This window comes from Betta splendens, chromosome 14 (assembly GCF_900634795.4).
Source record: "Betta splendens chromosome 14, fBetSpl5.4, whole genome shotgun sequence".
NCBI classification, from domain to species: domain Eukaryota; kingdom Metazoa; phylum Chordata; class Actinopteri; order Anabantiformes; family Osphronemidae; genus Betta; species Betta splendens.
The window spans coordinates 436578-463014 of record NC_040894.2 but is presented as its reverse complement, the minus strand read 5'-3'; the positions used below and the strand labels follow the sequence as shown (position 1 = coordinate 463014).

The window sequence follows — 26437 nt, the reverse complement described above, 5'->3', positions numbered from 1 at the left end:
GTGTCCAGTCCTTGGTCCAACCATTCTGCCTGTGTCCAATCTCTGGTCCAACTATTCTGCCTGTGTCCAGTCTCTGGTCCAACCATCTTGCCTGTGCTCTGTTGTTGCTTGTTGTTGTTGCTGTGCTTTTCTCTCTCTCTCTCCCCTCACCCGAACCGGTCGAGGCAGATGGCCGCCCACATCCAGCCTGGTTCTGCTGGAGGTTTCTTCATCGTTAGCGAGGGAGTTTTTCCTCTCCATTGTTGCTGTCAAATTGTAATTAATTACAGTTAAAGGCTTGCTATATGTGGGATTCGTTGGGTTTCCTTGTGTGAGGTGGTCTTAAACCTTACTTTGTAAAGAACCCTGAGATAACTTTGTTGTGATTTGGTGCTTTACAAATAAAATTGAAGTGAATTAAATTGAACTGAACTCTCTTTTCCTCTGTTCTCTCTGCTCCTCTGTCCTTCTCAGTACACTGAACGTACTGTCATACTGCTGCTGCCAAAAAACGACGAGTGGAGGAAGGAAACACTGACCCCTGGTTTGTCACTGTCACAGTCACAGTGTTCTTGTAATTTCTGCTACATTTCATCGTGAATCAGAGGGTTGATTGGGTCTCAGTGGTTTACAGTAAAATAGTGGTTCAGCTCAGTCCAGTAAAATAATGAGCTTTACACACATTTTTGATTTACAGTATATTTGAGGAGCGGAAGCAGGGAGTGGGTTATGTCCACCAGGGGTCGCCGTGGCACCAGGAGCAGATACACAGTACAGATGAGTGATTCTGCTTGGTGACGTGTTCTGAGGACTCAGTAGTTGGACTCTGTTAACTTGTTTCTCCTCCTGTTCCCTGGTTCACCTCTGGTCCTCTCCAGAGCATTTTCACAGCTTCAAGATTAAAAAAGGATTTAAAAAGGGAAATTATTTTGCACACTTTGATTGCTGTCACAGTGAGATTTACATGAGATTTACATACAAGAACGTAGGGAGATTAAAAATAAGAAAGATAACACATACTGTATACACACACTTACATCCAATTACTAGTTTTATTTCACAAGTTATTGCACAGATGAAGATCAACCCTTCCAGACAGAGGAGGAGTTGTACAGGTTGATGGCATCGGTAGGAAGGTTCTCCGGTAGCGTTCTGTGGAGAACCTAATACTGATCAGCTGTGGCTGAAGGTGCTCCTCTGTCCAGCCACACACTGTGTGGGGGTGGAGGTGTCGTCTATAGAGAGGAGTTGGACCAGCATCCTCCTCTCAGCTACAGCATGTAGGGGGTCCAGCTCCACCCCCAGAACAGAACCAGCCCTCCTGATCACTTAGTCCAGTCTGTTACTGTCTGCTACATTCATGCTGCTGCTCCACAGACCACAGCCTAAAACACTGGACCCACAGACTCATAGAACATCCTCAGCCTGGAAATGCACTGTCCACTCGCAGGTTTGGGCACCGTAGGGGGGTTAGGACGATTCTAAGGGCCCACAAAGTTTGAGGGGCCCACAAATACCAGCTTTATTAATAATAATAACATTATTATCAGTAATACGAGATATCAAAAATGACCTACGAAGGAATGGCAAATAACACAAATTTCCGGCTCATTTCTGCCTCTCCGGTCTAATTCCACCCCTCTTCTCATTTACTGCATGGTTCTGGCCAACCCTGTTCTCCAGAGCCACTGTCCTGGAAAACCAGCAGGACTGTGGCTCTCGAGAAGGGCCCACAATGACTTTCTTTTTTTTAAGAAAGATTTGTTTTCACGGACCTGCCTTTGCAGTATAAAGTTAGCGCTGCTTTCAAAGCCGACACTCCATGTACTGTCCTCGCAGCGCGTGCACTACTGTATGTGCTACTAGACAGCAAGCGAACAGAATAAAAAATGTCCATACAAGGCGTTTATTTCTTGCAATAAATTACACGTTGTAGAACACGAGCTGCTACCGTTTCTCCTTCTCACTGCTGAAGCTAGGTGACAAACGGGAAATACGTCCAAGATGCGCTATTTGACGAGAGCGGTAGGAGCGCTCACTCAAACTGCTTTCCAAGGTCCGAGTATGGAGCTCTCACTCTGACAGATTTACAGAATCAATCTTTGAACACTTTTCCTCCTCACCTGAAAGGGGTCACACTCTGATTCAGTAGCGTAGGCTTTTCACTATTGAAAATGAAATTAATATAATTTTGACTGAATACTGATACGCTATCGTCAAAACAAATGATATTTAAAAACACAGCTAAGATTCAAACTCATAACCTTAGTATTACCAGCGCTGCATTCTAACCAACTGCATCAACCAGTGCCTGTGTTTTTCTGAAGGCTTGGGGCAGCGCCCCTCAGCAGGTGGCGGCCCGGCAGCTGTCCTGTTCGACTGTGCCTGAAACCGCCACTGCGCTGTAGACATCACTATCAGAACCTTGTCACGTTATCGTTTTAGAGCCAGTCATCTCTGTCTGCTTGGTGTCAGATCAGATGTAGCACGATTCCGCCACACAAAACTGGTACTGGATTCGGTGTTGTAAAATTATTGACAGACGCTCGTCAGGTCAGAACCGTGTAAATGGACGGAGGAGAAAGAGCATCATTGACACCAGGACGACGAAAACAAGCAGAATTTTATTAAACACTCCAAAAGAAAACCAAGAGAAACTGATGTTCAAGGAACAGCTGCGTGAACCACCAGAACCAACCCATCACTCTGAAAACGTGCTGCTGGTTCTGACATAGAACCAGCACAGAGTGAAAAACACCGAAAGGCTCAATAAACAAAGTGTCATCGTAAATGAACAAATAGTGATTCAGAGCTCCGCCTTATTAAGGAGTCACACATTTATGAATAGGTTCTCTGTGCTCCTATGCCCTCCTGCTCCTGCCTCTCTCTCCTCCTGCTCCATATTTGTTTTACTTTACTTTTATTGCATTTTTTGACTTGTGTTTTCCTGTAAATACTTTTTATGAATTAAACATCAAAAAAGGACTTTTCCTTCTCTCCTATCTTGCTCCTCCCTTTTTCTCCTGCTGCTCCTCCTTTTTCCTCCTCCTGCTCCACCTTCGCTCTCATTTTGCTCCTCTATTTTCCTTTCTGCTTCTCCCTCTCCTCATTCTCTCTCCTCCTGCTCCTCCCTTTCTCTCTCTTTCTGCACCTTTCCCTGTCCGTCTTGATGTGTTGGGGTCTCTTTACCTGCCAGATTCACAGGACGTGTCAACTGAAACAGTGTGATATTTTTTTAATTCATAGAAAGATACAAACTGCAGCTTTTGTCTGTGTGATGATGTGAGAGTGTAAAATAGGCGCTGCGTCATGTGACGACCTGTCGACCTGACGACAGTTTGACTGACAAGGTCCTGAGTATTCGTTATCTCAGGTTTCTGTTGGTTCATGACCTGTGAAGGTGATGAAGCTCCGAAGGGAGAGGAGCAGTGAAGAAAAGTTAAAAAACGCCTCTGAAGTGTAGTTTGTAAACTAAACACTTCAAACGAGGCTCGTAAATAGGTCCGTTGAGTCCAGTGCTTGTGTCAGTTCATGCACGCTCTGAGAGAGTTCTGTTGTGTTCAGTCCAGGCTGCGAACATGAACACTCCTCTATCTGCCTGTGTCTCCGTTCCCCCTCTTTTCTCCTTCGTCCTCTTCTTTTCTCTCACCCTTGTCCTATTTCCTTTTTTTGCTTCCTTGTTGTTATTTTTCTTCCTCCCTTCTTCTACCATCCTTCTGCCCTCCCTCAGTCACTGATAACTTCACCTTGTTTCCCCGCTTTCATCTTCCTCTTCCTGTTTTTTTTCCGTCCTCTTTAGTCATCTCTTTTTCTCCTGTCCCTTTTTATCTTTTCCCCTCTTATTCTTCCTTCCTTCCTTCCTTCCTTCCTTCCTTCCTTCCTTCCTTCCTTCCTTCCTTCCTTCCTTCCTTCTCTTCTCTCACTCCTTTTCTCTCAGACAGACAGATGACCAGGAGCGTTCTGTCCAATCAGGAGCCTTGGCTTGATCACATGCCCGTGGACGCCAGTCCCAGGCCTGCTGCTTTGCTCATGCAGGGTAAACCCTGAGCTCCGGCTTTTGGAAACTCGTGAGCCATGACGCGTCCATTCTCTCCTCCGAGCCCTGAGACTCTGCCGCCTCCTAAGCCTCCGCCAGCTGCCAGGGCTGCACTTCCTCCGCCCACTGTCCCACTGAGGCTGCTGCTCCTCATGGCAGCATCAATGAGTTCCTAAAGGACAAGGAGGAAGGAGTCTGAAATGAATCAGACCAGAGTTCTAGAGCTGCACTCTGGTTGTGGTACTGATCAACTTCACTAACACGCTCGTCAGAACCCAGCACCCAGCACATGGTGCCGGTTCCTTGGGGCTGCCGGGCCCAGCTGCACCAAATGAACGCACTCATTTGAATGTGTGAGTGAAGTCTGTGTCAGTGCAGCCGATGGAAGCTACAACAATAAAAACACTTGTTCCATCGGCATTAAGATGCCAAAGAGGCTGCATACGAGCTGCACCAGTAGGAACCGGCTGTTTCTGGAGACAGCTGGTGCTGACCCAGTGACCTGTAGCACTTCTTTAGTTCCTTTAGGACTCACCTTCATCCTTCTGGACTCGATCCGGGATTTATAGCAGAACTCAACCAGAGCGACAAGCATGGCCAGACCCAGGCCACCGATCAGAATATAAAAGACTCCGGCCACGTTGCTCAGACTGAGTGCGCTCGTCTTGTCCTGTCAGCACAGAGAGGTAGTTCAGGGCGAATCGGTGGTGGAGCAAGCAACCAGCACATGACAGAACAACCAACGTTAGCAAGAAAATCTAGGTCGACTTTCTGACTAAGATGTGTTTTCAGTTTTTAAAGGCTGTGATGAGGAGACTGAGTGGTCCGTTCCACAATCCACTCTTACACAGTCTAGTGGAGTCCAGTCACAATGGGCCACCAGTGGGTGGCAACGTCAGATAAAACGTTTGTGGTGCCTCAGATGCTGATATTTTGTTTTAAGTCTGTTGCTGTTTCAGGTGCAGCGACTGTCTGGAAGTTCACTGTAAGGTGTTTGTGTGGCAGAAAATCACAAAATAAATCATAGCTCACAATCTGTTATGAACATTAAACGCAGCTCCATGCAGCCGCTTCCACCTCGTGGACTGAAATCAGACGCCAGCTTCTTCATTAACTTTGTTGGTGGGTCCCCATACTTTAAATTGGTGGTGCTAACTTTAAGTCAAGCCAAACCCTTCTGACTCATCACAGCCTTTGATTTAACACAAACACAATTGAGGAGAACGAGTTACAGTACGACTTTTATTTTTATTCTCAGGTCCTGCTTTGTCGGGTTTCATTGTTCTGGAGTTTTGTTGCTCCTGACACCAGTGGGTTTGTTTACATACTCGAGACGACGAGCCTAAGAGTCAGAATGAAACTCGGCTGCGTTCGTGTGATGTGTCACAGACCTCCTGAATGTCTGTGATGTTACTGCTGCTACAACCTAAGACAAACTTGTTCTTAATATGACTCTAAACGTTCGCCATAAGTCAGAAGGAATTTACCACTGAACATAAAGATCAATAAATATGTAAATGAGCTTCAGATGGGAAAACAACCACACACATCAGCGAAGCTTCAGTCAGATCCACAGCAGCAGCGAACGCTTCTCGTTTGTTAGATAATCGCAGTCTGTTACACAGCAAACAGGAGGCACGCGACTTATTGTGTGTGTGTGTGTGTGTGTGTGTGTGTGTGTGTGTGTGTGTGAGCAGCCAGAGACAGGTGGAGTCTTTCTTGACCATAGATTGTTGAATAAATTTGGGTCTCTGTCTATGGCTGCTGCCAGTCAATGGTTTCATTAGTGTCTCCTCATCTTCAAACGTTTTTCTCGACATGCAGAAATTTGAGTCCACGAAGTGTTAAAACACATCAGAGCTGCTTTCGGCACAGTGGAGTCAAAGCTTTTAGCAGCTTTTCATGGCTCCATCCTCCAGTTCTTCACTTCAATCAACTGGTTGCACTCTACAAATAAAAAGCCAGTCAATCTGAAACACATGCACTAGTGAAGTAGTGGATGATGGAATTGGTTTGATTTAGCTCTATCCACATAATTATGAAGGATATAAATAAAACTCAAAACGAATGAAGGAAATGAAACTTGCAAATGGAAACATGCTGTAAAAGCTTTTTCTTTTCAGAGTGCAATGTCGTGAGTTGAATCGCGAGGCCAGGATCAGGGGCAGGGGAGCATGAGGTGAACCAACACATAACCTTGAGGATGAGTGACCTCACAAACTGACCTTTCTGCCGGAGTCCTTGTGTCCACACTCCCCCTTGTCATACCACCACTTGTTTTTCAACTTGTCTAAGATGGCTTGTTCATTGAGCTTCAGTACTGCTAGGTTTACTGGGATTCTTCAAAGCACCATGGAAGGAGAGGGGAGGGGGTTGGGAATAACATAAATAACATTATGCATCTCCATGTTATCTTATGTTATTGTTGGGCTGCGGTGGCAGCGTTTTAGCAGAAGTAGTGTTAGCAGTAGAGATGCTGTGGTTGGCTACAGAGACCTCATCAACAACAACACACAGCCAGACAGACAGGAAGACGACATGTTACAGTCTGGTGTCAGTGTAAAGTGATATGCTTTAATACTCCATCTAGCTTAGACCGGCCTGACTCCCTGCGCGCGAGATGTGTATTACTATATCACTTTGGGTAACTGGCATGAGCTGAACTCACTCTGGGACGGAGCAGCTTCTAGGACCACGGCTGCGCCCTTCACTGGCCCCAGACCCAAGGGGGCATTTCACGATACGATATGACTTTATTGATTCATCAGCCATATACAATTTTGAAACCAAGAGACAAAACAGGATAGAATAATAACAACAGAATTAACTGTGCAGGAAAAAAGAAAAAAACAATTCGATTATCGAGGAAGATCCGCTTGATATGCACTGTGTCCAAGACTTTCTTAAATATATTGACATATATGACATACATTCTTCTTGCAACATCTTACCAAATCAATTAGCGTTTTATTCAAGACTTTATGCTTTGGTGCAAACATAACAGACTCAGCTGCTGCCTTTAAGGACAGTCCATTTTCAGAGATTTCAGAGATCCAAACTCCCAACCTGCTTTCATCCTAGAGGAGCCTCTTGCCTGGTTTGTATGTTTGTAAAATGCCCCCTGGGTCAGAAGGACATTGCCCAATTTAAAATAAAAGTGTCTGGCAGATCAGAGTGGCCCCCACTGGTTGTTGCCAGTTACCCTGGTGTGAAGTAGCCTGACGTTACCCGTTGGGATTACGGTGATCTGACCTTGGAGTCCCCTCCCCCGATGCCGCACTCTCCCTTGTCATACCACCATCTGTTTTTCAATTTGTCCAACAGGCCCTGCTCGTTCAGTTTTAACACTGCCAAGTTAACAGGGTTTCTGGGATCACAGCAACAATAGGGACAGAAGGAACCAGGAGTTAATGAGACAGCAACATCAATCCAGGCATGTTCTGACGATGTGGTGGGACAAAAGAATGGCCAGGGCAGGTTGGCTGCTCAGCGTATGAAGCCAGAGCCATGAGCCATGTTTACAGAGAGTTGAAAGAGCAATTGGACCTTATGCTCACCCTACGTCTAACAGGCCAAGGGCTCTGGTTCTCTATTTACCTCGTTGGCGTCCCTGTTACTAACGTTTAGCTTTTTGACGTGTACAGGTCTTGCATGACAAACCTGTGAAGGTGACTTCTCATAGCTTTGCTCAGTGAAATGGTACAAAAGGCTTCAATGAACTGCTTTTTCAAATAGGGAAACTGGATTCACATAGCCACAAATGAGCAAGTGCAGCAAACCTGACCTTGCATGAGTTTCCATTCATTACCTGATAAATAAAGGGGAATAACTGTGACATGTCTGCACATGAACCCATTGAGAGATAAAAAAGTCAATCAGACATGTTGTCTTCAGGTACCACAGTTCTACATGGTTGTGGAGTAAACATTTCAGTTTTAAGACACAATATTGATCAGTGTACTGTAACATTGAATGGTTAATGCAATGGCAAGAGTTTTGTCCCAAGTAAATGACATCTAAATAATTATGAGGTAATCTAATATCTGGCTGGATAAATACAAGCAAGGCTCAGTTTGGACATGCTGGCACACAAGCCTGTTTGTCAGGTGCTGGTCAACCCACAGACAGAGCATGAGCTTTACAACACTGTTGCTAGACAACACATTACAAAACCCACAGTTCTGATTCTCTTTGAAAAGATGGGAAATTATTTTATTTTATGCTGCTGCAGCTCTATAGGCCGAGAAACAGCAAGTTCAGGGTTCGGGTCATTTACTGGCACACTATTGGTTCTGACTGATGAGCTGGGGTTTAGTGGGTCCTTCCTGACGCTGGGTTAGCTGTAACACACTGACGTGAAGCAGAGTGAATGAGATGAAAACATGAATGGATGTTTGAATAATGCTGCTGCTGGGCCCAAACCAACAGTTTCTTTAGCTGGGTAACCTTAGTAAATGCTGTGATCTGTAAACTGTCTGATCAGTGTGCATTTATGCTGCAATGAGACGTGTGACAGGGGTAGTTTAGCTAAACAACATACACTAAGTTCAAGGAAGTGGCATCACTGCTGTATTTATACAAGAAACATCTGCGGTTTGTGTTTGTTGCGTTCAAGGACTGTACGGAGCATGGGTCAGCTGCGTGTTTAAAGGGCTGTCAGAAGAATCTCGCATTTGGATTCTGGTCTGATCGGATCATTGGTCATCAGTTCAGTAATGGTTCATTTACCCAACAGCAGCAACACTCAGACAGATGGACAGATGAGGCAGATCAGGCCTTAAGCAGCACTGTCACTACATCTGGCGACTTTGGAAGCAATCGAGCAGGTTGAAGTTAGACGTGGAGACAGACAGGAATACACAGCGACAAAGACAAAAGAGAGACAAGACAGACAGAGAAGGGTTAACACAGACACACTGACACAGACACACAGTAAAGCCCAGAACTGACAGACTGAGTCATGAAAAGTAAAGTTAATTCATTGGACATGTGAACATCCTGACACTGTGATGACAAACGTCTCGTCACTTGATTTGTCATGAATCTGTCTCCAAGTCAGAACAGAGTCACTTGTTCATATCTCATCTGACCCACATTATTCAAACAGAAGTGAAATCAGGTTCAGAATTCAAAACATCAAAACTATAAGTTTGAATGTTCGAAAGAACATTTGGAAACTGAAAATCTGAAAACTGTGATACAAAGGTCTGAAAGTGAGATTATGATTATTATTATTATTATTGTTGTTTTATTTTATTATAATTTTTGTCCTGTCAAGCAGTTCAACAAGCAGCATTTATTAGGCTGAATGCCGTATTGTGATGGAGGAGTATAAAAGAAATATATATACACTCTTCTTGATTAATTCATTAATCATTTTTGGTTTTATTTAGTCCATCCTAAATATGTGTGAAATCGCTGTGTTGGTGGACAGGTTTAGTTTATGCGTCTATGTGGGGAGGGGGTGGGAGTTGGGGGGGCTGGTGCAACAAGCGGCTGAAACCAAACAAATCAATTAAGCATATTAATAAATAAGTAGGGATGAACCTTAGGCTGACACACTACTATGGTTTACCTGTGAAATTAATATTACATACATAATATGCTAATAATAGTGTTAAGGTATGTGCACACATTCATACAAACATACATATATCATATACATACACATGCATTGTTCATAATCTCATAATACTTAACAATAGCCATGATGTACAACATCACAATTTCTATATTTACACATTATTGATATTGGAAGTATCAGTAATACTTACAGCTAAGTTTAGAAAGCCTGTTTATCAGCTCAGGTGTTCAGTGTCCCACTACAAGGTTAGTAAAGCTGTAGCTTATCATTGTTCAACCCCAAAGGGTGAGGCAGACGTTGGTGCATAAATAATGGCACTTGTGGAAGCCAGGGTGATGGGAGTAGTGGAGGGAAAAAACCCAGCAGCCAGGGAGCCCACACACCTTCAGTTCCAGGAGGGCAGGTGTTGCTGTCCGCCCCATGAGAACCAGGGGCAAACACTCCCCCCGGTTAGAGAGTCAGCCTGAGAGAGTGGAGCCCGAGGACCCGCGGCCCGTAAGGAGCGGGCCAGGAGATGCCCCTGCGCCCAGAGTGGGGCCTGCGCCCAGAGTGGGGCCCACCCCCACAAGAGCGGAGCGGGGCCGACCCAATCAGCCCAACTATACCCTCCCGGGCCCACAACATGAGGCCAGCAATTGGTGAGGGTCGGCAGAAGAGAGACCACCCAGGCAGCGGATCCACGTACCTCGAGCAGGAAATGAACCCCCCCCACACACACACACAAACACAAACTACCCTCCATCAACAGGACACTCCTCACAGACCTAAGTGAAGAGATGTCGTTGGGAAGCAAGGTACCGGGATGCACAGAGCCAGGTACCAGACTAGCTCTGCTACCCATCCCACCGCCCCCCAGCCAGGAAGAGATAGACAAGACTCAGGCGCCGCAGTACTACTGCCCAGTCACGTCACGCAGCACAGCCAGAACCACCCTCACCCCTCTGTCACACTTACCCATTCTCTCGCTCAAGCATGCTCATGCTCGCCCCGTGTACTGCTCCACTCAAACCTACACACATACTCTGCTGCTGTGCAGTGAGGGCCAACCTCCACCCAGGGCCCAATGAAGACTGCAGCCCAAGTAGCTCACCAAAGCAACCCCGGCAACAGGCCCGATGAGTTACCAGAGGGTGTCAGATCGTTAGGACAGGCAGCGCCCCCACCCGAGCAGCCCCCCGAACAACCCCCTGGAATCACACAGGCACACCCAGAGGGACCCCCTGGGCCCACCTCCGCTCCCCGGAGACAGGCACACACCAACCCTCAAAATGGCCCTACTCTGGCACCACACCCCCACCACAGGGGACCCATGTGGCCACCCCAGAATGCACCAGACCTGGTCCCTTAGGCAGGCAGGCACTCTTTTTAGTTTTCCAGCTCATGAGGATGATTTTCTTTTTAACACAGAAAGCAGAAATAATTGTGTGTGATGAGTTTGTCTCTAGGTCAAGCCCACTTAGATCTTCTAAAAGACAGAGTGCAGGGGCTGCTGGGATTGGACAGCTTAACCAGGTGTTCACATACTCTTTGCCAAAATTGCTGCACAGGTGAACATGACCAGAATGCATGTAGAAATCTATCTGCAGTATTATCTGTACAGTGAGGGCAAACATTCGAGTTTGTGAGAACCATTTGGAACATCCTTTGTCCTGTATAATGCATTCTATAAAGAATTTTATATTATTATTAGTGATTCCATATCGGGGCACTAATTCTTCAAAAGAGGTAAACTTGTCTCTTGTAAAAACATGTTTCAGATGTGTTATCCCTTTGATATGCCAAGTCGGAAATGTGTTGCCTTTTTGTTTTGTGTGATGTCTGGACTGTCCCAAAGTGGTGTGTTTTGGCAAAGAGTAAGCGAAGATCCATTAATTTTAAGAAAATCCCATCAGGCTGTCAGGGATGCTCTTATGCTAATACTCTGGTAGCAACTAGGGCGTTTGATTTTGGTGCTGATAAATGGTAGATCTGCAGCTTTAATGTTCCCACAAAATGTTTGTTCAATTGTTATGGCGCAGGCCATATTTGTGTTTGTTTGTGTGTGTGGAGGTTTGGTGAATGGTGGAAGCTGGACCCCACTTGCTACATCGAAGAGGCGCCAGCTTCAAGAGCCCATCACTCCCGGCATCTTGACTTTGCAGACTGCGTGTGTTTGTGTCTTTGTGCCACATTACGATTTGTATTATAGGAATCAAGGTTGGGGTGAGCTGTCTTTTCTTTTGTAAAAGTTTTCTCCCTTCCTACAGTATGTTTTATGGCTAGGGAGTCAGTTTTAGTTGAATGTATTTTGGGTTAGTATTTTGTTTTTTCTTGCGGTAGGGTTTTAGATAGCATCTTCGATAAGAGGGTTTTGTTTGTTTTGGCTCACCCTAAAGCACTGTAAATAATATTGGCACTTTGGTGGGGACTGTATTCCTGCAATAGATAGCACGGAACATATTTTTCAGTTTGGAGACCAGTGTTTCCGTGGGAGTCAAGAGCGGGCTGCGGGAACTCAATGTATTTTGTCCGAACCCCTAGACCGGGACGTAACATCAATGTCTAACCATGAGGAGTCTGCTGGCACGGTTTTCATCCATTTGTGGACATGGTTCAGTCTGTTGGCAGGAAAATAGTGGTGGAAGTTAGGTAGTTCTAGGCCACCGCAGTGTTTGGGTTTTGGAAGAGTTTTTCAACTGATTTGTGGTGGCTTGGTTTTCCACAAAAACTAAGGACTGCCATTGTGGTAAATTCTGTTCCTCCTATGGAGTTATTTCTGTCCATTGCAACAAATGTCAAGTTGACCGTGGTGTCAGGTTGGCCACTAAAACAAATAAACTGCTGCAGCTGAGTAAACATGGACTTTCGATGGACACGTAGGCACTCGCTGGTTACATGCTGGTCAAGACGACCTCAAGAGAAGTTCAAGTTAAAGGCTCCCCCACCTGGTATCATCTGAACCACTGTGTTAAAGTATCAGAGGGGGAAATGGGGAACCCTAAGATTGATGTTTAGTAAAAATGGTCCAAGTGTGTTTGTAAACTTGTCAGTAATTTGTTTTTGTGTTTATTTTTAGAGGCAGGTACCGGATTCACCTGTGAAATGTTCGGAGGTCATCAAGCTGGCTGCCCTGAAAAGTCCTGTATTAGCAGTAGGATAAATTTGGCTATTTTAAGTGATTTATGTGTCCACATTGCTAAGGTTAAACAACACTTAAAATGGGTTGGGACCTTGCTAGTGCTTATCACTGGTTTAAGGCAGTAAAGTAAATTGGGCTTAGCTTTAATGGACATTTGTCTGTCCATTGAGGGGGAAAGTTTGTGGTAAATTCTGTTCCTCCTATGGAGTTATTTCTGTCCATTGCAACAAATGTCAAGTTGACCGTGGTGTCAGGTTGGCTACTAAAACAAATAAACTGCTGCAGCTGAGTAAACATGGACTTTCAATGGACACGTAGGCACTCGCTGGTTGCATAAACAACACAGCTTTAAAAAGTGGGCATTGGGAGATGTTTCTTAAAGTGCTTCGCAGAGGGTCTGCTGCAGACACCCAGCTGACCTTTTTCGACCTCTCAGATCTTTCTGCAGAAGAACAAGCGGGTGAATTCGGCCACCACCTCTCTCATGATTATTCTGTGATTGTACTATTTCATTCTATGTAATAAATTCATGCGTTAATTTGAGCATAAAAGTTGAGTCTGTGTGAACTCTCTAACAATGTCGGAACATCAAATAATAAATAAATAAATAATAAATAAATAAAATATAAATAAATAAACAAATACACGACACCATTCTTTGAGGTTAGCTTATATTGAGAAGAGAGAATTCATCTTTGAGGCTGATAGTTGTAGGAAAAGACATCTGTGGCTCCAGGAGAAACAGTAACACATCGTCAGCATATAAACGTATTTTATGATATTAACTCATTTGGTCGATATTCCAGTAATTCCTTCATGCTGTCTTATTGCTGCAGCTAGAGGTTCAATAAATATTGCAAATAGTGATAGTGAGAAAGTGGGCAGCCCTATCTGGTCGCTCTGCGCAGATTAAACCTTGGTGAGGTCTGGCTATTTGTTCTGACTGTGGCGTTTGCAGTTTTTTCTGCATCTAAGGAGACAATGGCTGACTCTAGTTTTTTTTTTTTACATGTTTTCACGCACAACCAACCAACCAGTTTAAAATATAGTTTCAGTACTGTTGATTGTTTTCACTTTTGGATCAGTTTTGCCTGTGAAAACAGAACAACAAAGTGAAACTTAATCTTGAATGTCTCTCTCCTTCACGGCTTGATTGGTTTGTGTTTGGTTCTCTTGTTTCACGTTGGTCAACACTCACCCACCATATTCACCCATCCACAGCACACTCACTACTGATGGTCCCATGTTACACACTTCATGAATCCCAGTGATGATTTCTTTTTGATTATTATTTACAATAAGCTATCATTGATTGTCATAATGGGGTGTGTGTCTTCCCTCCTTTTTGTTGCAAACCCTGAGCCAGCAGTTTGTGCCATAACCCTGAAAAAATGTAAGCCTTTTTCAGGTATTCTAATCTCATTGTCAGACCTTTGAATCATAGTTTTAGGATTCAAATGTTTTTTCAGTTTCAAATGCTCTTTTGGTCTGTGTAATATGGCTAAAAAGCATCTGCTAACATCTGGGACATGTGACACACCGGAACAAAGATGCTGCATTACTTAAAGCTGTTGCTGATTAAATTTTTTTTCTGAACTAAACTTTCTTTTCTGACCGTGACAAAAAAAAAAAAAAAAAATCAGACACAACAGGACATCAAGAGAAGCCACCGCCCACAGTTTAGTACGTACCTGAGAGGTGAGCCCTTGGGCGTGGCCACTCCATAGCCTTTGGAGTCCAAGTTGCCTCCTACTTTCATGGTGTCGCAGGGCTTCCTCTGCTCGATGTACTCATTCATGGAGGACTCCAGCAGGTAGGCATACTTCCCCTTTGACTTTCTTACTCGCATCACACCATCGCTGGTGCTGTGGACGAACACCGACGGGTCCGCACCCCTCATGTATGACCACATCTTCTCAAACACTGCAATCTTTGACCTCTGCAGTGGGAACAGTTATATTCAGTGTGATGAGATGTTTTTATTAAACTAAAAAACAGAACTCAGGTATTCAGCTGAACAAGCAGCTACTCTCACACTGAAAAAGTCTTTGGTGGAGCCTCCTTCTAAGGTTCCATAGGCGATCTCTGTCTGCTTGGCCAGGTCCTCTGCACTCTCTATGGGAGACACCATCCTCTCTACAGTGAGGAAAGCCGCCAGGTTGGCCGTGTAGGAGGAGATGATGATGAGGGTGAAAAACCACCAGACACCTCCTACAATCCGACCTGAGAGAGACCTGAGGAGGGGTCAAAGATACAAATCTCTTCTATTCTGCTGCCAGTCAAAAATAAAAACAATCTATTCATTAATATTAGGACACATCAACATTCACACAGCCTCTGTGGGCCCTGCAGCCCTATTGCCACATCACACAGCAGAGAGGGAAGACATCACATACGTTGTGTTGGGAGCAGCTGCTTTAATGCTCAAATCCAAGGATGAGGCAGATGAGGAAGAAGGCAGCAGACTGCTCGTTCTGTCTGTGTAGGGTTTGATTTAGTGCTATAACGGAGACTGTAGATGTCGCGGAGCACTTCTCGCTATGCTGATGCCCACACAGGCCTCTGTGTGACATGCTGCCGGCTTTGCTGTATGTTCTGCTGCGTCGAGGCCCGAGGCCGTTTCTATTCTGGATGCACCGTGGCTCCTTGTTACTGTGTATATATGTATGAATGTGTCACTGTGTGGGTGCATTCATGAATTTTTCAGTAATTGTTTTCTTCATATCCTCATTAAAACAATGTTCTGCTTTCCGTCTGCGGTGCAAGTTCAGGTTGCAGAGTGTGAGATGATTCCAGTCAGGAGCCACATACTGAATCGGAGAGGTAAGGGTTTACACCTGGTCACGTATAAGATTCTGGATTCAGCCCTTTGCAGGGACAAACAACACTAAATCAGTATCCTGTAATCATTCCTAGTTTTTGGTTCTGGAGCCAGTCCGTGTTTTCTACCTGGGAGAGATGTCACAGCCCTGCTGCATGAAGGCCCCAAGTGAGAACCAGAGGGAATTGAATATCCCAAAGTCGTTGGTGTGTTCTGGAGTCTCCTTGTCTTTTTGCTGGTTCTGGGCTGGGGAGAACTCTAAGGACACAAACCACAGCTGCACTGTCATAGTTGTCAAACAGTCACAATCCATTTGAATTTCTTTCAAGAATGTAAAGCAGCTTTCAGGCCTGATGAGGGTGATGGAGGCTCACCTGGGGAGCGTTCAGAGGACGATGTTGGTGGAGCTTCATCTTCCTCATCAGAATCGTCTCCCTGCCACTCGTAAGGACTGAAACGACTTACCTGGACACAGAATCTGGGTCACCTTACATTATTGTCCACTAACAAGTAGCAATGTACAGTAGAAAAAAACACTACAGAGTGTAAAATCCTAATTCCCACCAGGAAAAGCACCACACTGACACCGATGTAGGCGAAGACGATGCACATCCAGATCTCGTAGGCCAGTGGGTCAAGGAAGGAGAAGACACCTGGTTTGGACTTAGTGGGCTTCTTGATCATAATAGAGATGCCCAGAGACATGAAAGGTTTGGTAAAGTCGATGACCTGCTCACGCACCAGAGTGATGGTGAGCGGCGCGACCGCCATGTCGGCTTGCTGCAGGACAAGAGACCATCCGGTACTGTTAACACGGACATGTGACTGGACCCTGTTGGTAATCAGATCCTTAGCTGTGGGCGTGTTGTTGCTTACCCCGTACACCAGCTCTCCCACCATGCCATTCCACATCTTGGTAGCTGTGTCTCTGGCACCATACTTGCTGTCACGAACCAGCTCCAGGCGGTAGGTGAAGCCAACGTGCTTGGAAATCTCTGAGGCCAGTTCAGCACAGTAGCCCTCGTATTTGTCATTTCCTATAAACTGCTCGTGGTTCTTCTTCAGCATCATGTAGGGAGCTTCCTGTACACACACAAATGTGGTTGTTACGTTCATGGGACAAACTACACTAGAACTACGCTAACCGCTAATGAGCGGGCAAACTGGCTGCTACAGGCTACAAACAAACTTGGAGGGAGGACCCAAATGCACAACCCACACACAGAACTGAACGATAAACCGTTTAATAATTACACAAATAAACACAAAGGGAAATACAACCAAAGACACTGCACATGCAGGATACAAAAAAAATCTAAACATGAATCTGAATATTTAACCAGAACTCAAGATCACTGCATTGCAGGAGTAAATGTATTCAATTAATAAAAACACGCTAGAACACATACTGGACACAGAACAAAGAACCATGGACGGACAAACAAACCTTGACACAAGGAAGCACGGTGAACATGGTAACGGAGAACAGGTAACAGTAGGCAATGGACCAACAAGGGCTGTGCGCAAACTGGGAGCTTAAATACAAGACAAGACAGGGGAACCAAATCAAACTAATTACAGGAAGTCACAGGACAGACCAAGGACACAATACCAAAAAGAGGAAGCCAGGCTGCCCTCTGGTGGCATGGAGCCGAGCCATAACATTGGTCCTAACTAGTAAACATTTGCTTGTTTGCATTAAAGTCATCTGTGTGACTCTGGGCACTCAGTCTTACCAGGATGGTGGTGACGATGTAGGTTCTGTTTTGCAGACCATAGAACTCCTCCAGTGTGGGCCTGTAAATGGCGGTGTTCACGTAGCCTCTCTTCTCATTCCAGTGGCCGATCTGAAAACAGAGACGCACAGACAGTGTATGGGTCCATTCAGGACACATGAATTCTACATGTATTCTAATTATGAGGCTGTTGAAAGAGTTCCTTTATCAACCTCTACTTTGGGCCTTAAAATCCCCCAAACCATAGCCGGAAAAAACACTGCTATGATTTCAAAGCAACGACGCGCCCTGTCGGCTGGTTTTACTGATTATCACACCTCGAATCAAAGTACAGGGAGCTAATTATTAAAAGCAGCTGATAAAGAAAAACTGCTGATGCCACAGAACCTGTGTCAGAATAAAAGTAGTAGAACAGCAGAACCTTCCTGGGTCCAGTGTGACTGAGCTCCATCACTGTCAGGCTAAAGTTGGTGCGATGTCCTCGCTCGTCAAACTGAACATGACCCGTCAGCCCCCGAAGACGCACCTGCAGACATAGTGAGTGTGTGAAACAATGAATGCTGTAGAGCCCTTGTAGTTGACTCGCCGTCCTCTACAGTAGGACACCTGCTCTGTGTGGGTGCTCCTTCTCAACAGTGTAGCAAGCATATGTTGTGACTTGGCATCCATGGCACCAGGGGGCACTCTGGTGTGGTTTGGTTTGGTTTAGTGTCCTCTTGTTTTGTTGTTGTGTTGTAATGTCATTTCTGGTAATTAGTTTGATTGGTTTCACCTGATTTTGCTATTAATTAAGGTTCTACTTTTTGACAAAGTTCATTGATCATGTTCTATTGTTCTATTTTGCTATCTCGCTTCGTGTGGACTGGCCGTGTGTGTTTTTTAAGTAGTTTTCCCTGCTATGCAGTGATTTTTAGTTTAGTAATCTATGTGTCTCAGTTTTGTGTGCCCGGTTATTTGGGATCCTGTTTAAAAGCAGCATTATTAGTTTGTTATTCCGCTTTGTGTTTTTAAATTAAAACTTTTTGTCAAGTCTTGTTTGTGAGCCTTAGCAGCCCTGTTCTCCTGCTCATTCTGAGCGAGGCCTAGTCTTTGTTTACCCAGAATGTAACAGTACGTACATGTGACCAGTAAAGGATGTGACCCAGTCAGAGCGCGGCACACACAGCACGGTGATCTGTGGTAACCAACACAAACACTACAATATCCCTGAGACAAACAGAGCATAAAACATGATGCTGTTAAGGCAGCAACTGGTCTAGAACCATGTGTGATCTGAACCCAGGTCAGTACCTGCTGCAGTGCTCTTTGGATGTCGATGCCCTGTCCCCAGGGGGCAGGGGTGTTGGCCAGACACTCCCCTGCGTTGCCACGTCGAGAGACGTCAATACGTTGCCGCCGCAGGTTCTGGAAGGCCGTCGCCATAACGCTGATGCCATCGTAGGTCAGAGCGCCTGTGTACTGACATTCAGGACATTTCCATTATTTTTAAGGTGGAGCCTCTTAGCTGGAACGACGTGCTCGAGCTGATATCATATCCCTAACAGAGCCTCCATCTAAGTTAATGCAAATTATACAAGTTTGCCTTGTTTGTTCTAAACTGACTGAAGTTTAGGCTCTTTGGAAAAATGCACAAGAAATATAACAGTAAAATGAGTTGGCTTCAATGTTAATGCTTATGTTAAGAAGAGCTTTGCAGTGTGCTTTGTACCCGAAGCCTCCTTCGGGGCACTTTGAGGTCTTTGCTGTCAAAGTCCAGCCAGTCCTGGTTTATCTTCTCCACCGCTGGATCGGACCTGTTCACCAGCTGAAAGCCTGTCACGTTTGGTGCCAGCTTCTGAAACTCTGTGATGTTCAGGTCCATGAAACCCTGAACAACACGCCGCACACACGCACACGCGCACACACACACACACACACACACACACACACACACACACACACACACACACACACACACACACACACACACACACACACACACACACACACACACACACACACACACAGCTGGACTAACAGAATTCTTTCTGAAAGTCCTGTATTTGTGTTCTGCTCACACAGACTCACCAGATTGGCCAGGATGTAGTGGTAGTTCTTCAAGTTTCTCCTCTGAGTGGCAATCTGTGGAGAGGCACAAGAAATGAGATGCTAATTACATTTTATGATGTTTCTAATGATGATAGAACACATTCATTAAACGTTCAGCACACTCATCAGTGTGTTTGTGTGTGAGTGTGTCCTTTTGAACAGCTGCTGAGTGGAAGGCTTGGTTGCTCTTTCAGGAATGAATCACACTCAGAAAGAGCTGCAAAGAAAGTGAGAGGAAATGACAGAAAGAAAAAAAGAGTCCGCTCACAGTTTTAAAAAAAGCAATTGATAGTTGGCAAAAACGGCAAAGGAGGAGAACAAAGTGGAAGAAGCTGAGAAAAGGAGTAGGAGGAGGAGGAGGAGGAGGAGGAGGGAGCAGGTGCTCAGTCCTGTTGCCCTCCTGGGTCCGGCTCGTAATGAGCCTCAGACCATTAATGTTCGCTAACACAGCTGGTCCTCTTCACCTCCTCCTGTCCCTTACACCACTTCCTCCACTGCTTCGTGCTGCTGGAGAAATAAAAACACATCAATGGTAGTAAAACAAAGAAAACACATCAAATCAAGATGATAGATTCCATAAAACTGCAGTTTAAAGGCCTAACCGAGCCTCCAGATAAAGCATGGTGACAGGTACGACAGCCAGGTGGGATCAGCAGGCACACAACCAAACTTAGTTGAATTAGCATTAGCAGACTGGCCCAGTGAGAACAAGCAAAGTCCACCCAGAACCCAGGGCATTCATTAAAACTACAACACCCATGAGCCTCAGCTACTGTTGCCACAGTGGCATAATAACAGAAACAGAACAGAAATTAGAAAGCTGGGTGTTTTCTGCATTTTTGAAGGACAACAGCATGCTTTAAGGAGCAATTGCTTAGTTAATAAGCTCCTACCAGCTGCCAGACAACAGTGGCTTTCCAGAGGGAGCATGAAAAGCCTGACTGTTACAGCGGAGCGGAGCCGAGCCTGGCTCAAATCAACGGCTCCTCTGTTCTGCTGAGGTCCGACTCTAATTGTCAGGTCCAGTGAACAGCACCCTGGTCGTTCATTAGCTGCTCTCAGTAGCCTGTTATTGCTCAAATGTGGTCATTGGCAGCTGCTTCTTTGACTTCACTGCTTCATTCACTTTTTCTGCTTTCATGGTTGAATACAGATACTTTTAACTGTTGGAGACACAGAGCCGAGTTCGAGGTGACACTGCTTTGATGTGTGTAGCCTAAAGCTTCCTGTCACTGACCTATTGAAAACACCAGCATCAGCCTGGTTGATTCCAACTGAATGTAATGACATCACAATGACATTAGCACACGATGAGGCACATACAGTACAGTACACAGGGGCTGAGCATTTACCAGGCTGAGGATGGAGTTGAGCCGCTCCAGCTCACAGTCGATGATGATCTGATAATCCTTCTTGAAGTCCATGTCAGATAGTAGCTTGACAAAGGCTCCTTCCGTCAGCGTGTCTAGGTTAACGGAGGTCACCTGCCAACTTCGTTCTGCTGCCGTGTCCAGGATCCTCTGCAGCACAGACAGACCTAAGGGAACCAATGGACGCGTCAGCACCATATGCAAAGAAATCAGCGCAACAAGAACAAACCAGAAAGGTCTGATGGAGGCAGAACCAGAACCAGTACTTTGATTAGCTGACCAATGTGTGAATGCTCGGTGTGTTAGCATAGCATAATTGTTTGTTAGACTTTCATTTCAGGTAATGTTACATGGATGATCACGCTGCTCTGTACAGTGGCAGCCGTTAAAAGTGTCCACCCCCACCGTGCTCTGCTCCCGAATGCACCGCGTCAGCGCCCTGTTTGCATTGCGTGAAAGAGTGTGTTACATCCTTTTGGCCTGTACGTGGCGATTGACTCCCACTTTTGGTCCTAACCCAGCTATTTAGAGACACAAAAAAACTGAGGAGAATGAAAACAAGAACGTGTTGCTGCTGTGGCGCTGCCTGTTCTAAACCACACAGAACAATTATAACTTTGCAGTGAACAGAAAATAACTAAGCCATCAACAAGTTGTTGCCCTTCACACTCCCCACGTTTGAGCACACAACAGATACTTAATAGTAAACACTTAATAGTAAAATAGGTCTGGTGTAATATATGTGTGTTACTGTACAGGTAGAAATGAACAGTCGGACCTCAGTTACGTGGTAGTGCATTGGAGGCTTCTAATCAACGCTCCACCACCTGGTGGTTAAAACGAGACTAGCGTCCTGATTCTTTTCAGCCGGCTGCAGGATTAAAAATCTTTCAGCGACGCACTCGCTGCACCGTGGCGACGCGACGGTAATGCAGTGAAAATGCTCGTCACTTTGAACCGCTGCCACTGTAGGTTCTCTCTTTTTAGAGCTGAGCAGCTGATGTTAGTGTGAGATGAACGAAATCTGTGCTTGTGTACTGCTTTTTATCTTGTTTCCTGCAGGTTAACAGACTAAAAGAGAGAACCTGACAATCTGATCATCAGCTGTCTTGTCTGGCATCCTGTGTGCCAGCATTTCTATGGACTGGGGACAGAACTTTACTTAATTTCTTCTGCTCCAACCATTCTTTGGTAAAATGCTCAGAAAACAATGTGTTATAATTTTTTTTCATGGCATTAAATTGGTGCCTGTTATTCATGTGCATATTTACTTGGTTGGTAAATTAGAATTTTGGTGGAAGTAGACAGACAAAATTCTTACATGGCCTCCCATCCGCCCACATGGGATCAGTGACAGCAGAGCAGTTGGAGACAGGGCAACATAAGATACGGCATCCACATGCTAACACACCTGGCGAAGGCAGAGATGATGTGATAACCTTATTAGCGCCTACAGACAGCTTGTACAGCTGCTGCGGGGGCTCAGCTCTCTGCAGCTACAAAAGTCTAAAGTCTTAATTATAATGTAAAAGCTTCAATTGGAGATGGAGTCGAGCAGCCACAATGACCAAGAGACTGTCAGTCACAGTAGCAATACTATAAGAAGACAGAGATGAGCTTTATAAATATAGATACTAATCTGCTCAGTGTTCTGCATTTCCATAAACATCCTGCGTGCCATCTACTAGTGATGAGAGCGAGAGCAGGAGACAAGGACTATAAGACATGAGAAGAGAGGGAACGATAGATGAGAGAAGAGTAGAGACGAGAGGAGCCTCCACCGTTCCCAGCAGCATCCGATGCTCATTAGCTGGATGCTGGGCCGACTCTGGGCCACGGTGCCCATTATGTTGGATACGCTTCAATCCTTGGTGATCAGCTTTGGCCTTTGGCACAACGTCAGTGGAGCGAACACGATGCAAGTGAGGTAATCGGCTTGACATCAGGGAAGCATGCCATGGTTACAGGTGACTACATTACCAATTCCCAGACAAGGAACCTTTAATATACATCACATCTAATATTTCCTATTTATTTATTATGTAGAGAGAAGAGCTGGCTGGGGAGAAGCGGCAGCTTCTGCCAAGAAGCAGATCTGGATTCATCCTCACTCGTTTGGGCCTTTTTATACAAACAACATGCATGAACTTATGACTTACTACATCAATTTAATGAAAGTCACATTTGATTAACTTTAAGTCCATGTGGACGTTGGTTCCAAGCTCCAGGCGTTTGTGAGCAATAGCGTTGACCAGAATGGGACAGATGGTCCGACAGACCACCCAAAAAGAGCCAGGGTCTGACCACACGTGACCCAGACACCAGGTGTGTCATCTTAAATCTGCTTAGACTCTGATTTTCTAGTTTATCACTAGTTGGTTTATTGCAGATGATGCTGATGACAAAGTCCAGCTCAAATGAAAGAGAGATGTAAGAAACGTGATCATTGCTGCTTAGTTTCTGAGGTTGGAGAGAGGAGAGGAGCCTTGTAATGGGTGTGCTGTTGCGTGACTATGTGAATAACTGTGTTGGTGTGTTAGACATTAGACTAGTGAAGCGGCAGCAGTTATGTCTATCACATGGCCTCTACTCATGCGAGGGCCTGCTGTATTTTCTAAGCAGCAGCTGCTGTCTGTCCTCGTGTCAAAGTAGGTTTCAATCGATGAATTTGTCGACTGTCCCCATCGCACACATGGCTGAACGCTGCACAGGGCTCAGGATACAGAGACTGGAGTCCAGAAAAGAGGCAGGAGAGGACGCAGACTTGAACTAGGTCTATTACACTCACCTGGATAATCACCATCACCTTCTTTTAACTATAGCAGCAACTTCTACTTCTACTGAGGAGAGGTGCCTCACTGTACCGAGGACAGCATTTACAGGGAGCCTGTATCCATGGCAACTAGACAGACTAATAATTATGGGATGACTCAGGGTCGATAACTCTGTTATCTGTGTGTGTGTGTGTGTGTGTGTGTGTGTGTGTGTGTGTCCTTGTGGAGCCCAAAATCTTTTTTTCTCTCAAAGTGGGGCCCTATGGTCACTTGTGGGGCCCTTTGGCTGGGCCCAACAACTTTAAAGGCATTTTTTAGGGTCAAGTCTTGATTTTAGGGCTGAGGTTAGAATTGAGGTATGGTTCAGATTAGAGCAAAGGTTAGACGTCTACCTTTAGTTGTGATGGTTAGGGTAAGGGACTAGGGAAGGCATTTTGTCAATGGTGGGGCCCCACTTTTATAGCACCGCAAGGCTGTGTGTATGTGTGTTGAGTAAAGATCAAATGAGGTTTTGAAGTTAGTTATGTACTAAACGTCTGTGTCTCTGATCGTCACACTGGTTAAAAGGCAGAAGCAAACACAACTAGATGTGAATCAGGTCAACTGCTCACGTGAGACAGGCTGAGTCCGTTCTTTACTGATGACTGCCTGTCGCTGCTCTGAGCCTCCTCAGCAGACAGACAGTCAGACCACAGCATCAGATACAGTAGCTTGTCTAAATGGAGAGGAAGGTGTTCTCTTAAACATAAACCTTCTTTGAGCAGTTCTAACTTCAGTTATTGCAGCCCAGCTCCTCAAACTTTAAATCTGTGTGACTGAGCAGCCCAGCATTAACTTCATCCCCAGTAGTTTTATTCGGCCTGTATTTGTCCCGTCTGTTACCTGAGAGTGAAGCAAGGTCAACAACTGACAGGCCTTTACTGCAAAGAAGCTTACAGATCCACGCCTTCAGAACTGCAGTAGTCAAACACAAACCTGTGAAGCATGCATCCTCACCTGAGTTAGAGCTGTACATGTAGACGAACCTGTTCCACTCAAAGTGCTCCAGAAGGGCCATGAGGGGCTCCTGCAGCTGAGGCCGCAGCTGCAGCACGAACTGGTTGTTAGTCTGCACGGGGAAGGATGGCGTGACGAAGCAGACGTGCAGTGAGCCGCAGAACGACATCAGCATGTTGACGGTGCGCCGGTCATACAGACCCATGATGGCGTAGACGCCCTTGGAGAACTGGGAGCAGACTGAAGCCGACAGAACAACATAATCAGGACCAGTCACCAGTAGTAGTGAATCTATAAATCACTAAATGCTAGTTGCTAGTTAAAGGTCAGATTCAAGTTCGCTGACGTGAGGGTTGCTGGTTCTTATTGTACATTGTCCAACACATCAACGTCTCAGTATCCATCGTTGCATCTCCCACAGTGTTTTCTGTTCAAGCTATAGTCCATTGCCATGGGAACAGCCTAACTTTGTGTTATGAAGCTAACGTTGCGTTATATAATTGTCACATGTTTGTTGTTTTATGGTATGGCTCCTTTAACTTGTGCGTTCTCCAAGACGCCAACAGATGATCACGTATTAGTCTTATCTTCATGGTGGCCTGTTTCACACATGGTAAATCTCTGTACATGCAATGTAATAATCTAATTAGTCTCCATGCAGTGCTTCTTCACAGTCAGGGATTAAGTCTTATGACAAAATAATTCTCACTGCAGAGGCACCACAAGTTATTCTGTAAGCTACCGTCTTATGTTATGTTCCTCTGGGCACAATCGGATTTAGACTGTATAAAAAGATGTCCATGGTATCTGTGTCATCACCCAGAAAATCCTCATTAGGACACAGTGATGCTGTGCAGTGTACCTTCTAATTTAAGGAGAATGTGAATCTCTCTACTTCAAGCTAAACTACACCTACAGTAGTAGATGACAGAAGGCCTCCTCGCTCCTGAACTGCACACCTCTGAACAGCTAAAATCTCCTGCCACAGCTCCAGCACTTCCCAACATTTACGTTCTGGTGTCTTCTTCTCTTTCAGCTGACTTTGTCTCTCTGTGTGCAGAGATCAGTGGTCCTGACTTCATCATACATTTGCCACTGTCCCCATTGACATCTTAATAAAGTCCCCTTGGTGTTGTACAACTTTAAAATTCCAGGATTGAACAGTCACAGGCCTGTTCATCAGCAGCTTCTAGGCTGGGCTGAGACAGGTATGTAGGTAGATGGATGTGGATGGTTCCTCTAGACCAGGGGTGCCCAATCCTGGTTCTCAAAAGATACTATCCTGCTGGTTTTCCAACTCTCCCTGCTGATCACCTTGATCAGGTGTGTCAGTCAGCTGCTCATTGACTGAACACACCTCAGTATCAGCTGGGGCAGAGAGAGTTGGAAAACCAGCAGGACAGTAGCTCTCGAGGACCAGTAATGAACACCCCTGCTATAGACAGTAAACCATTGTTTAATAGACAGCTTGTCCAGTCCAGTACCTCAGACTCCATTTGTTGCAACATCATTGTTTTTGGAGGCTCTGCGGCCTATCTTAGCCCAGCAGTTCCGCTCTCTGGGCCTGGTACTAGTGTCAGTGGGGCTGGGGGTGGGGGGGTGATGCTGTGTCCCTTCTGATCTTCTGCTCTGAAATGTGTAACGTGAGCTAATGTACAGAAATACGCTTAACATTTGTGTTGCTTAGCAACAGTTAAGTGATCCCAGTTGCATAACTACTTGTGTTGGTGAAGCCAAATTACTGATTAAATAAACACACAAATCATCATTTGTCGAGGCCTATTACTGTCATCTAATAATGGCGTGTTAGGTTTGTGCTTCCCCCTGAGGCAAATTTCAGTTCACCAGCTGTTAAATGCGGCACTGTCTTCAGCACTAATGGCTAACAGTGGCTGTGGCTTGGTGCCGGTCCCTCTCATGTGGTACTGCAAAATT

General features: G+C 45.3%; 1 protein-coding gene across 8 annotated transcripts in view; it reads right to left on the bottom strand.

Moving 5' to 3' along the window:
* Window positions 1-2584: 2584 nt before the first annotated feature.
* LOC114869096 (glutamate receptor 1-like) overlaps window positions 2585-26437 on the bottom strand; it is a 37114-nt gene continuing 13261 nt past the window's right edge. Inside the window, exons 3-18 of one of the 8 annotated variants that reach the window (XM_029172952.3) lie at window positions 24503-24742; window positions 20715-20899; window positions 19342-19395; window positions 18983-19141; window positions 18565-18732; window positions 17696-17800; window positions 17275-17385; window positions 16415-16621; window positions 16103-16318; window positions 15913-16003; window positions 15667-15796; window positions 14753-14951; window positions 14409-14656; window positions 7268-7382; window positions 4551-4685; window positions 2585-4187 (exon numbers count right to left, since the gene is read on the bottom strand). In XM_029172952.3, the coding sequence (XP_029028785.1) occupies window positions 3966-4187; window positions 4551-4685; window positions 7268-7382; window positions 14409-14656; window positions 14753-14951; window positions 15667-15796; window positions 15913-16003; window positions 16103-16318; window positions 16415-16621; window positions 17275-17385; window positions 17696-17800; window positions 18565-18732; window positions 18983-19141; window positions 19342-19395; window positions 20715-20899; window positions 24503-24742 (2585 nt within the window). In that variant the 3' untranslated portion in view covers window positions 2585-3965. Of the gene's footprint in view, window positions 4188-4550; window positions 4686-6236; window positions 6356-7243; window positions 7383-7714; window positions 8366-14408; window positions 14657-14752; window positions 14952-15666; window positions 15797-15912; window positions 16004-16102; window positions 16319-16414; window positions 16622-17274; window positions 17386-17695; window positions 17801-18564; window positions 18733-18982; window positions 19142-19341; window positions 19396-20714; window positions 20900-24502; window positions 24743-26437 lie in introns of those variants that run through there. The other 7 variants (XM_029172951.3, XR_005898558.2, XM_029172956.3 and 4 more) reach the window with 7 other exon arrangements.